Source organism: Salvelinus fontinalis, unplaced genomic scaffold (genome assembly GCF_029448725.1).
Source record: "Salvelinus fontinalis isolate EN_2023a unplaced genomic scaffold, ASM2944872v1 scaffold_0002, whole genome shotgun sequence".
In the NCBI taxonomy this organism is placed as follows: Eukaryota; Metazoa; Chordata; class Actinopteri; order Salmoniformes; family Salmonidae; genus Salvelinus; species Salvelinus fontinalis.
This window is the reverse complement of record NW_026600211.1, coordinates 1998316-2010238: the sequence shown is the minus strand read 5'-3', so window position 1 is coordinate 2010238 and position 11923 is coordinate 1998316. Positions and strand designations below refer to the sequence as shown.

The window sequence follows — 11923 nt, the reverse complement described above, 5'->3', positions numbered from 1 at the left end:
CTGCTGTTTAGCTGGTTAAACTAAGTTTAGCCCTGTGTTGGGAAAAATGTATGTCCAAGACAAGTCAAGAAAGCTTACTTTCTTAATTGGCTCCAATCAGTGTAATTTTCTCTATCTTAGAAGTTGAGAAATAAAGTTGGCATCATTAGATAGAAGATATTCTCCTATTTTCTACTGTTGATATTTAATTCAGAATTCTTTTATTCTGTTGTTGCTAGCAATATTCATAAAAACACTGAGAGACCATGTCACGTTCCTGACCTGTTTTCTCTTGTTTTGTATTTATTTAGTATGGTCAGGGCGTGAGTTGGGTGGGTTGTCTATGTGTTGTTTTCTATATTGGGGTTTTGTGTGTTCGGCCTGGTATGATTCTCAATCAGAGGCAGCTGTCAATCGTTGTCCCTGATTGAGAATCATACTTAGGCAGCCGGGGTTTCACGTGTGTTTTTGTGGGTGTTTGTCTTCCGTGTCAGTAGTTGTGCCACACGAGACTGTTTGTCGGTTAGATTCTCTTTTGTTATTTTGTTTCGTGTAGTGTTCAGTTTATTTATAATAAAAAATGGACACTTTCCACTCTGCGTCTTGGTCCGATCCCTACACCTCCTCTTCAGTCCTTATTATGGCAAGAACAGCTCAAATAAGCAAAGAAAAATTACAGTCCATCATTACTTTGAGACATGAAGGTCAGTCAATACGAAAAATGACAAGAACTTTGAAAGTTTCTTCAAGTGCAGTCGCAAAAACCATCAAACGCTATGATGAAATTGGCTCTCATGAGGACCGCCACAGGAAAGGAAGACCCAGAGTTACCTCTGCTGCAGAGGATAAGTTCATTAGAGTTACCAGCATCAGAAATTGCAGCCCAAATAAATGCTTCACAGAGTTCAAGCAAAATACACATCTCAACAGCAACTGTTCAGAGGAGACTACATGAGTCAGGCCTTCATTGTCAAATTGCTGCAAAGAAACCTCTACTAAAGGACACCAATAAGAAGAGACTTGCTTGGGCCAAGAAACACGAGCAATGGACATTAGATCGGTGGAAATCTGTCCTTTGGTCTGATGAGTCCAAATATGAGATTTTTGGTTCCAAACGTCATGTCTTTTGTGAGATGCAGGGTAGGTGAACGGATGATCTCTGCATGTGTATTTCCCACCGTGAAGCATGGAGGAGGAGGTGTAATGGTGTGGGGGTCCTTTGCTGGTGACACTATCTGTGATTTATTAAGAATTCAAAGCACACTTAACCAGCATGACTACCACTGCTTTCTGCAGCGATACGCCACCCCATCTGGTTTGCTCTTAGTAGGACATAATTTGTTTTTCAACAGGACAATGACCCAACACACCTCAAGGCTGTGTAAGGGCTATTTGACCAAGAAGGAGAGTGATGGAGTACTGCATCAGATGACCTGGCCTCCACAATTCCCCAACCTCAGCCAAATTGAGATGGTTTGGAATGAGTTGGACTGCAGAGTGAAGGAAAAGCAGTCAACAAGTGCTCATGTGGGAACTCCTTCAGTTGGAAAAGCATTCCAGGTGAAGCTGGTTGAGAGAATGCCAAGAGTGTGCAAAGCTGTCATCAAGGAAAAGGTTGGCTACTTTGAAGAATCTCAAATATAAAATATATTTGGATTTGTTTAACACTTATTTGGCTACTACTTGATTCCATATGTGTTATTTCATAGTTTTGATGTCTTCACTATTATTCTACAATGTAGAAAATAGTAAAAATAAAGAAAAACTCTAGAATGAGTAGGTGTGTCCAATTTTTTGACTGGAACTGTATATATTATATTTTTTTGCAGACAGCATGCATTACCTAGGCGGACCCTCAGTTGAATTATGTACAGTGCCTTCAGAAGGTTTTCACATCCCTTGACTTTTTTCACATTTTGTTGTGTTACAGCCTGAATTTAAAATTGATTACTTGAGATTTTCTGTCGCACAATACCCCATAATGTCAAAGTGGAATTATGTTTTTAGAAATTGTTACAAATTAATACAAAATGTAAATCTGAAATGTCTTGAGTCAAGTATTCAACCCCTTTGTTACGGCAAGCCTAAATAACTTCAGGAATAAATATTTGCTTAACAAGTCACATAATAAGTTGCATGGACTAACTCTGTGTGGAATAATAGTGTTTATTAACATCATTATTTTTGAATGACTACTCCATCTCTGTACCCCACACATACAATTATCTGTAAGGTCCCTCAGTCGAGCAGTGAATTTCAAACACAGATTCAACAAAAAAGATCAGGGAGGTTTTCCAATGCCTCACAAAGAAGGGCACCTATTGGTATATGGGTAAAAATAAATAAAAGCAGACACTGAATATCCCTTTGAGCATGGTGAAGTTATTAATTACAAGTTGGATGGTGTATCAAATACACCCAGTCACTATAAAGATACAGGCGTCCTTCCTAACTCAGTGGCCAGAGAGGAAGGAAACCGCTCAGGGATTTCACGATTAGGCCAATGGTGACTTTAAAACAGTTACAGAGTTAAATGGCTGTGATGGGAGAAAAGTGTGGATGGATCAACAACATTGTAGTTACTCCATAATAGTAACCTAAATGACAGAGCGAAATGAAGCAAGCCTGTACTGTCACACCCTGATCTGTTTCACCTGTCTTTGTGCTTGTCTCCACCCCCCAAGTGTTTTTATACCTGTGTTCTCTGTTTGTCTGTTGCCAGTTCGTTTTGTTTCGTGAAACCTACCAGCATTTTTACACTTGCTCCTGTCTGTTCTAGTTCCTGTTTTCTAGTTTTTCCCGGTTTTGACCATTCTACCTGCCCTTACCCTGAACCTGCCTACCGTTCTGTACCTTGTCACGCCATACTGGATTATTGACTCCTGCCTGCTCTGACCCTGAGACTGCCTGCCGTTCTGGGCCTTTTGCACCCTATCTGGATTACTGACCTTTGCCTGCCCTTGACCTGTCATTTTGCCTGCCCCTGTCCTAGTAATAAACTTTTGTTACTTTCGACACTGTCTGCATCTGGGTCTTACCTGAAACGTGACATGTACAGAATAAAAAATATTCCCAAAATACATCCTGTTTGCAATAAGGCACTAAAGTAAAACTGCAAAACAATTGGCAAAGGAATTCACTTTATTTCCTGAATACAAAGCGTTTTGTTTGGGCAAATCCAACACAACACATGACTTAGTACCACTCTTCATATTTTCAAGCATGGTGGTGGCTGCATCTTGTTGTGGGTATACTTGTCTTTGGCAAGGACTAGCGAGTTGTTTAGGATAAAAAGAAACGGAATAAAGCTAAGCACAGGAAAAATCCTAGAGGAAAACCTGTTTCAGTCTGCTTTCCAACAGACACTAGGAGACAAATTCACCTTTCACCAAGACAATAACCCAAAATACCCGAGTGGTGCAGTGGTCTAAGACACTACATCTCCGTGCAAGATGCGTCACCGCAGTACCTGTTTTGAATACAGGCTGCATCACATCCGGCCGTGATTGGGCGGCGTTGTCCAGGTTTGGCCGGGATAGGCCGTCATTGTAAATAAGAATTTGTTCTTACCTGACTTGCCTAGTTAAATAAAAATTAATTGTACAATCCAGGTGTGCAAAGCTCTTAGAGACTTACTCAGAAAGATCCACAGCTATAAGGTGATTTGAACGTATTGACTCAGGGGTGTGAATACTTAGGTAAATTAGATGTTTAATTTTCAATAAATTTGATAACATTTCTAGAAAAGTGGGTATGAATACTTTCTGGAGGCACTGTAGATTAATCAAATCAGACCTGGAATGGAGACCTTGCCCAGGAGAGTGGAATGAAGAGGTCGGAACATGAAATCGCAGTTGAAATGTGAACTGAAGTTGAAGTTGGAATCAGATGGGGCCTTTTTTCTATCAAACCTGGTACCCAAGTTTTCAAAGAGGACAATTTTCTTCTGGCACATTTGTAGGGATTCATGTACTCAGGTAAGCAAAGGTTACAGTGCTGTGCAGAATGTAAACCTGGTTATAGTTTGATAGAATAGGCCTAAATCTGATTCCAATTTGGACATCTAGTTCTAGGATTTCATCTCTTCCTAGGAATCCATTGTATTTTGCTTCCATGTGTTTTATGTTAAAACATATCCGTAATACAGCATGGACTGTAGCCCAGCACGCACACAGACACAAACACAGACACACAGAGAGAGAGACACGCCCTTAATGTACAGCACATCTGGAACAGAGAAAGAGAGGTCCCACAACTCGTGTTCTCTCATGCTGACAGCTGCACATGTGTGACCAATTAGTGGCATATATTCATATACTGTACACACAGGTGGACACAGGGACACACACATACTACATACACACAACTGTGCAAACACACATACACAGAAAGTGGCTCTCATACAGCTGCAGTACACTGCCCTACCATAGCCGCCGCAACCTCCCGGGTGGCGCAGTGGTCTAGGGCACTGCATCGCAGTGCTAGCTGCGCCACCAGAGTCTCTGGGTTCGCGCCCAGGCTGGGCTGGGTTCGCGCCCAGGCTCTGTCGCAGCCGGCCGCAACCGGGAGGTCCGTGGGGCGACGCACAATTGGCATAGCGTCGTCCGGGTTAGGGAGGGTTTGGCCGGTAGGGATATCCTTGTCTCAGTATGTATGTATGTAAAAAAATGTAATAAAATGTATGCACTCTACTGTAAGTCGCTCTGGATAAGAGCGTCTGCTAAATGACTAAAATGTAAATGTAAATGTAAGTAGGGGTGCTGAGGGTGCTGCAGCACCCCCTGAAAAATCGAAATTAAAAAATAAATACAAAATTGGTGAACTGGGCCTTTATTACTCCTGTATGAGTGGGGAAATTCACTTACAGTGTGTTACATTTAGTTTAGTATTGTGTCTCAAATTCCTAGCACGCAATGACTACTTCAAGCTTATGACTCTACAAACTTGTTGGTGTCACGACTTCCGCCGAAGTCGGCTCCTCTCCTTGTTCGGGCGGCGTTCGGCGATCGACGTCACCGGCTTTCTAGCCATCACCGCTCCATTTTTCATATATCCATTTGTCTTGGCTTGTTCCATACACACCTGGTTTTCATTTCCCCAATCAATTTACTTGTAATTAACCCTCTGTTTCCCATCATGTTTTGTGTGTAATTGTTTCATGTTATTGTGGTGTTTTATTACGTGCTTTACTTTTGTTATGTTCCGTGTTTTGAGCGCGTTTCATTTAATGTAGTGATCTTGTTTTTGGAACTAAAATAAAAGTGCGCCTGTTTACATCACTCTACTCTCCTGCACCTGACATCGCCTCTAATACACCCGTTGACAGAATTACACACCTCTAAGGAAGTCAGCAGGAGCAGGTACCCCGGTTAGAGTCGTCGAGGAGCGCGTCCAGGAACATTCGGCCATGTTACATCATCTTGGTGCCATGATGGATTGCGTTGTCCAGACCATGGACCGCTGGGAGAGACAGGAAGTCTCTCCAGTGCCTCGACCAGCACAACCGGGGTTACCTCTACCCGTCCCGTACGGATCCAGCTCCAGGGGGATGCGTCTCTCCCTTCCCAGGGAGTATGATGGAACGGCAGCACAGTGCCAGGGATTCTTGTTACAACTGGACCTATACCTGGCCACTGTGCACTCAGCTCCCTTGGGAGGGGAGAGAGTGGCCGCCCTCGTCTCCTGCCTCACAGGAAGAGTGCTGGAGTGAGCAAACACCGTGTGGAGAGAAGGAGACACGGCGCCAGACCACTTCGAGGAGTTCACCCGTCGCTTCCGGGCCATCTTCGACCATCCACCTGACGGCAGAGCGGCGGGGGAAAGGCTCTTCCATTTGAGGCAGGGGACGAGGAGCGCCCAGGACTTCGCCCTGGAGTTCCGGACCTTGGCCGCCGGAGCAGGCTGGAACGACAGGGCCCTCATCGACCACTATCGATGCAGCCTACGAGAGGGCGTCCGACATGAGCTGGCCTGTAGGGATGCCACCATTTCCTTTGACCAACTGGTGGATTTGTCCACCCGGTTGGATAACCTGCTGGTCACTCGCGGACGTCCAGAGGGGGCTCTGTCGGTTCCATCGTCCAGCACCCCCGCTCCGGTGCCCATGGAGTTAGGAGGGGCTGTCATAGGGAGATTGGAGGAGGAGCCATCACGTGCGCCATCTGTGGCCGCAGAGAACACACTGCCGGTCGGTGCCGTGTTGGTTCCTCTGGGAGTCGAGGCAACAGGCTCACATTGGGGTGACGCCCACTCTGGCGTCACCCCAATGCTCTGTCAATAAAATTCCCAGCTGCGCCTGAATCGACGAGCGCCTTATGCTGGGAATATGGGGAAAACCCCAGAAACTGGATCTCAGGAGTGCGTATAACCTGGTGCGTATCAGGGAGGGAGACGAGTGGAAGACAGCGTTCAGTACCACCCCAGGGAATTATGAGTACCTCGTCATGCCGTACGGGTTGATGAATGCTCCATCAGTCTTCCAATCCTGTGTAGACGAGGTTTTCGGGGACCTGCACGGGCAGGATATAGTGGTGTATATTGATGACATTCTGATTTACTCAGCTACACGCGCCAAGCATGTGTCCTTGGTGCACAATGTACTTGGATGGCTGTTGGCGCATGACCTGTATGTCAAGGCTGAGAAATGCCCGTTCTTTCAGCAGGCCGTTTCCTTCCTAGGGTATCGCATTTCGACATCAGGGGTGGAGATGGAGAGTGACCGCATTGCAGCTGTGAGTAATTGGCAGACTCCCACCACGGTAAAGGAGGTGCAGCGATTTTTAGGGTTTACCAATTACTACCGGAAATTTATCCAGGGTTTTGGCCAGGTTGCTGCGCCCATTACCTCACTGCTGAAGGGGGGTCCTGTAAGGTTGCAGTGGTCGGCTGAGGCGGACAGGGCTTTTGGGCAGCTAAGAGATCTGTTCACTTCGGCTCCAGCGCTGGCCCATCCAGATCCCTTTTTGGCATTCATAGTGGAGGTGGACACGTCCGAGGCTGGGATAGGAGCCGTGCTCTCACAGCGCTCGGGCATACCACCGAAACTCCGCCCCTGTGCTTTCTTCTCAAAGAAACTCACCCCAGCGGATCGTAACTATGATGTGGGGGACCGGGAGTTGTTGGCTGTGGTTAAGGCGTTGAAAGCATGGAGACATTGGCTTGAGGGGGCTAAACACCCTTTCCTTATCTGGACTGACCACCGCAACCTGGAGTACATCCGGGCAGTGAGGAGACTGAATCCTCGTCAGGCAAGGTGGGCCATGTTCTTTACCCGTTTTGTGTTTACCCTATCCTACAGACCAGGTTCCCAGTATAAGAATGCAGATGCACTGTCCCGGCTGTATGACACAGAGGAGCGGCCAATGGATCAGACTCCCATACTCCTGGCCTCCTGCCTGGTAGCGCCGGTCATGTGGGATCTGGATGCGGACATTGAGCAGGCTTTGCGTACACAGCCCGCTCCCCTCCAGTGTCCCGTTGGGCGTCTGTACGTTCCGTCTGCTGACCGTGACCAGTTGATCTATTGGGCCCACATGTCTCCCTCCTCTGGTCATCTGGGGATCGGTCGGACGGTGCGCTGTCTGACTGGAAAGTACTGGTGGCCCACTTTGGCTAAGGATGTGAGGGTTTATGTCTCCTCCTGCTCGGTGTGTGCCCAGTGTAAAGCTCCGAGACACCTGCCCAGAGGTAAGTTACATCCCTTACCCGTTCCACAACAACCTTGGTCACATCTGTCAGTGGATTTCCTAACAGATCTTCCTCCCTCATAGGGAAACACCACGATCCTGGTCGTTGTGGATCAATTTTCTAAGTCCTGTCGTCTCCTCCCTCTGCCTTGTCTCCCTACGGCCCTACAGACTGCGGAGGCCCTGTTTACACACGTCTTCCGGCACCACGGGGTGCCTGAGAATATAGTGTTTGATCGGGGTCCCCAGTTCACGTCGAGAGTTTGGAAGGCGTTTATGGAATGTCTGGGGGTCTCAATCAGCCTTACCTCAGGTTTTCACCCCGAGAGTAACGGGCAAGTAGAGAGAGTCAACCAGGATGTGGGCAGGTTAATGCAGTTCTATTTCCAGGACCGGCCGGGGGAGTGGGCAGCGTTCGTGCCCTAGGCCGAGATGGCACAGAACTCGCTTCGCCACTCCTCCACTAACCTCTCCCCCTTTCAGTGCGTATTGGGGTACCAGTCGGTTCTGGCACCGTGGTATCAGGGTCAGACCGAGACTCCTGCGGTGGACGACTGGTTTAGGCGCGTGGAGGAGACATGGGAGGCCGCCCGTGTCCATCCCCAGCGAGCCGCACGTTGCCAGAAAGCCAGCGTGGACCGTCACCGCAGTGAGACCCCGGTGTTCGCATCGGGGGACCGGGTCTGGCTCTCGACCCATGACCTGCCCCTCCGCCTGCACTGCTGGAAGCTGGGTCCGCGGTTTGTGGGGCCATTTAAAGTCCTGAGAAGGGTGAACGAGGTATGTTACAGATTACAGCTTCCCTCTGATTATCGTATTAACCCCTCGTTTCATGTGTCTCTCCTCAGGCCGGTGGTGGCTGGTCCGCTCCAGGAATCTGAGGTGCGAGAGGTTCCTCCACCCCCTTTGGACATCGAGGGGGCCCCGGCGTACATTGTTTGTTCCATCCTGGATTCGAGGCGTCGGGTGGGGGGCCTTCAGTACCTCATGTAGTGGGAGGGGTACGGGCCGGAGGAGAGGTGCTGGGTTCCGGTTGCAGATGTTTTGGATCCTGAACTGCTGCGTGAGTTTCAAGGGGGGGTATTGTCGGTGACGTCAAGGGGGGGTATTGTCACGACTTCCGCCGAAGTCGGCTCCTCTCCTTGTTCGGGCGGCGTTCGGTGATCGACGTCACCGGCTTTCTAGCCATCGCCGCTCCATTTTTCATATGTCCATTTGTCTTGTCTTGTTCCATACACACCTGGTTTTCATTTCCTCAATCAATCTACTTGTAATTAACCCTCTGTTTCCCATCATGTTTTGTGTGTAATTGTTTCATGTTATTGTGGTGTTTTATTACGTGCTTTACTTTTGTTATGTTCCGTGTTTTGAGCGCGTTTGATTTAATGTAGTGATCTTGTTTTTGGAACTAAAATAAAAGTGCGCCTGTTTACATCACTCTACTCTCCTGCACCTGACATCGCCTCTAATACACCCGTTGACAGTTGGATGCATTTGTTTTGGTTGTGTTTTGGATTATGTTGCGCATAATAGAAATGAATGCCAAATAATGTATTGTGTCATTTTGGAGTAACTTTTATTGTTAATAAGAATGGAATAGGTTTCTGAACACTATTACATTAATGTGGATGCTACCATGATTGCTAAAAATCGTGAATTATTCGTGAATAAGGATGAGTGAGAAGGTTACAGACGCATACAGTAAATATCATACCCTCCAATGACTGCTAACCTCTGAGAGATTAGTATGTTTTGGATGCTTTGTACAAAATACAACCAAAAGAAACTGCAAATGCATTCAATAAGTTTGTAGTCAGGAGTGTATCAGCATGCCCCAACCATAACACACAACCAAACCACAGCCTATGTCAAAACAACAAAGACAGGAACAAATATTCAATATACAGTACACTCATTGAAAAACAAATGCAAGCTCTAGATTTTTAAATGATCTGAAATAATCAACGGATTTACTCATCTATTCAAGGGCCAAGCCAAAGCCCAGCTCAGCCTAGGTGGGACAAGCTCTGTCTAGGCATCACATACAGTTACATAGTGTCATAGACAATGTGTGTGAGAGAGAGATCGAGGAGGTCTGAGCTGAGCTTACCTGCAGTCTGCAGAGAGACAGAGCCAGCCAGAGCCCACAGAGACAGCAGCAGCACAGAGTCCATCCTTCCAGCCTAGACCCTGTTCTCAGCCGTTATGAGGGAGGCACACTGGGAAACAGAACACTTTGGGGAGAGGGGAACAAAAGGGAAAAGGAGGGAGAGAGAGGGAGGGATAAGGTAACAGCCCGGGAACACACATCTGGTTTGCGTTGAGTGTTTAGAACACTGGGGAAAATTCCATTGGAAGAGACCTTTCACCCATTTATGTTGATGGAGCTGAGAGAAGGGGGTCAAGAGGTCAAACAGAGCAGCTGACATTACAGTCTCCCACTCACACACATACACAGAAACACACACACATACACACACACACCTGTAATCAACAGGGTCTACTGATCAAAAAGTTACAGGTTCTATTATTACTACCTGAGCCAGATCACACACACAAACACACACACACACACACAAACACACACACACAATGATAAAGGTCCATAGACATCTGCTGATGTCATCTCTGTTGGACAGTTGTTTTTATTGAGTCACTTCAACAGTGTTACAATCAAAGAAAAACTATACAATTTTACAGTTACTACGATAGTCTTCTGTCTATATCCTCTTTTATTTTTAAAGGAAATACATATTTTGATAATAATGGAAACATTATTGTCATATCTTCTTATCATATATTATATGAGTGTTTATATTATATGAGTATTTATATTATATTAGTATTTGTATGATATGAGTATTTATATTATATGAGTATTTATATTATATTAGTATTTGTTGTAAGGGGTGCGTAACTGGTGGCAGGGAAGTCAGACGCAGGAGAGCAGAACTAGGTAATAGCCGGAGCAGTTTAATTCCAAAACCAAGGGCATCAAGAAAATAACAACTTGGGTACAAAACCCGACGCGCACCAGTCCACATGTGCACAAGCACTTACAACAAACAATACCACACAAAGACATAGGGGAAACAGAGGATTAAATACACAACACGTAATGAGGGAATGAAAACCAGGTGTGTGGGAAAACAAGCCAAAACAAATGGAATATGAAAAATGGATCTGCGATGGCTAGAAGACCGGTGACGTCGACCGCTGAACACCGCCCGAACAAGGAGAGGAACCGATTTCGGAAGAAGTCATGACATTTGTATTATATGAGTATTTGTATCATATTATTATTATTGTTATTATTATAACAAGTGACCACAAAGCACATCCATCCAAAACAATACGTGTTTAAGGGTGAAATATGATACATTTATGAATTATCTTGTTTTTATTTTTGGCCATAACCACAATGCCCCAGCACTGAACCATGCGTGTTTGGACTATCTGGCTTGATTACAGAAAGTTAGCTATGTGAAACTAAATGAAGTCTCATGGGGACTGCTGTTTCACCACATGACATTGTTGAGTTTTAGATCAATCTGTCAGGGGGCGACAGGACTTCCCATCAAGAATAAACAAGTTACAAGTTTCAAGTTTCACAGATGATTCGACACATGCACCGGATACAACAGGTGTAAAACAGTACAGGGAAAGGATTTCCCAACAGTGCAGTAATATCATTAATAAAGAAGTAGGATATAAGTTGAAAAAACACGAGAATGCAAATATATATATATATATATATACAGTCAGTGCGAGTACCTTATTCAGTGTGCAGGGGTACTGGAGTGGTTGAGGTGGGTTTAAACTTAAAAAGTGACTGGTAGCATGATATACATGTAGACAGGGCTGAAAAGTTACTGGTAGCAGGATAGACATGTATACAGGGCTGAAAAATGACTGGTAGCAGGATATGCATGTAAACAGGGCTGAAAAATGACTGGTAGCAGGATATGCATGTAAACAGGGCTGAAAAGTGACTGGTAGCAGGATATGCTGTAAACAGGGCTGAAAAGTGACTGGTAGCATGATATACATGTAAACAGTGCTGAAAAGTGACTGGTAGTAGGCTATACATGTAAACAGGGCTGAAAAGTGACTGGTAGCAGGCTATACATGTAAACAGGGCTGAAAAGTGACTGGTAGCAGGACATACATGTAAACAGTGCTGAAAAGTGACTGGTAGCAGGATATGCATGTAAACAGGGCTGAAATGTGACTGGTAGCAGGATATACATGTAAACAGG

At 45.8% G+C, this 11923-nt stretch overlaps 1 protein-coding gene across 1 annotated transcript in view; it reads right to left on the bottom strand.

Annotated features, from left to right (window-relative positions):
• The window catches only part of ntd5 (ntl-dependent gene 5), a 37932-nt gene extending 28017 nt beyond the window's left edge, over nucleotides 1-9915 (bottom strand). Inside the window, exon 1 of the mRNA XM_055910161.1 lies at nucleotides 9775-9915. Coding sequence (XP_055766136.1) covers nucleotides 9775-9838 — 64 coding nt within the window. The 5' untranslated portion in view covers nucleotides 9839-9915. The remainder of the gene's footprint in view (nucleotides 1-9774) is intronic.
• Between the last annotated feature and the right edge of the window lie 2008 nt (nucleotides 9916-11923).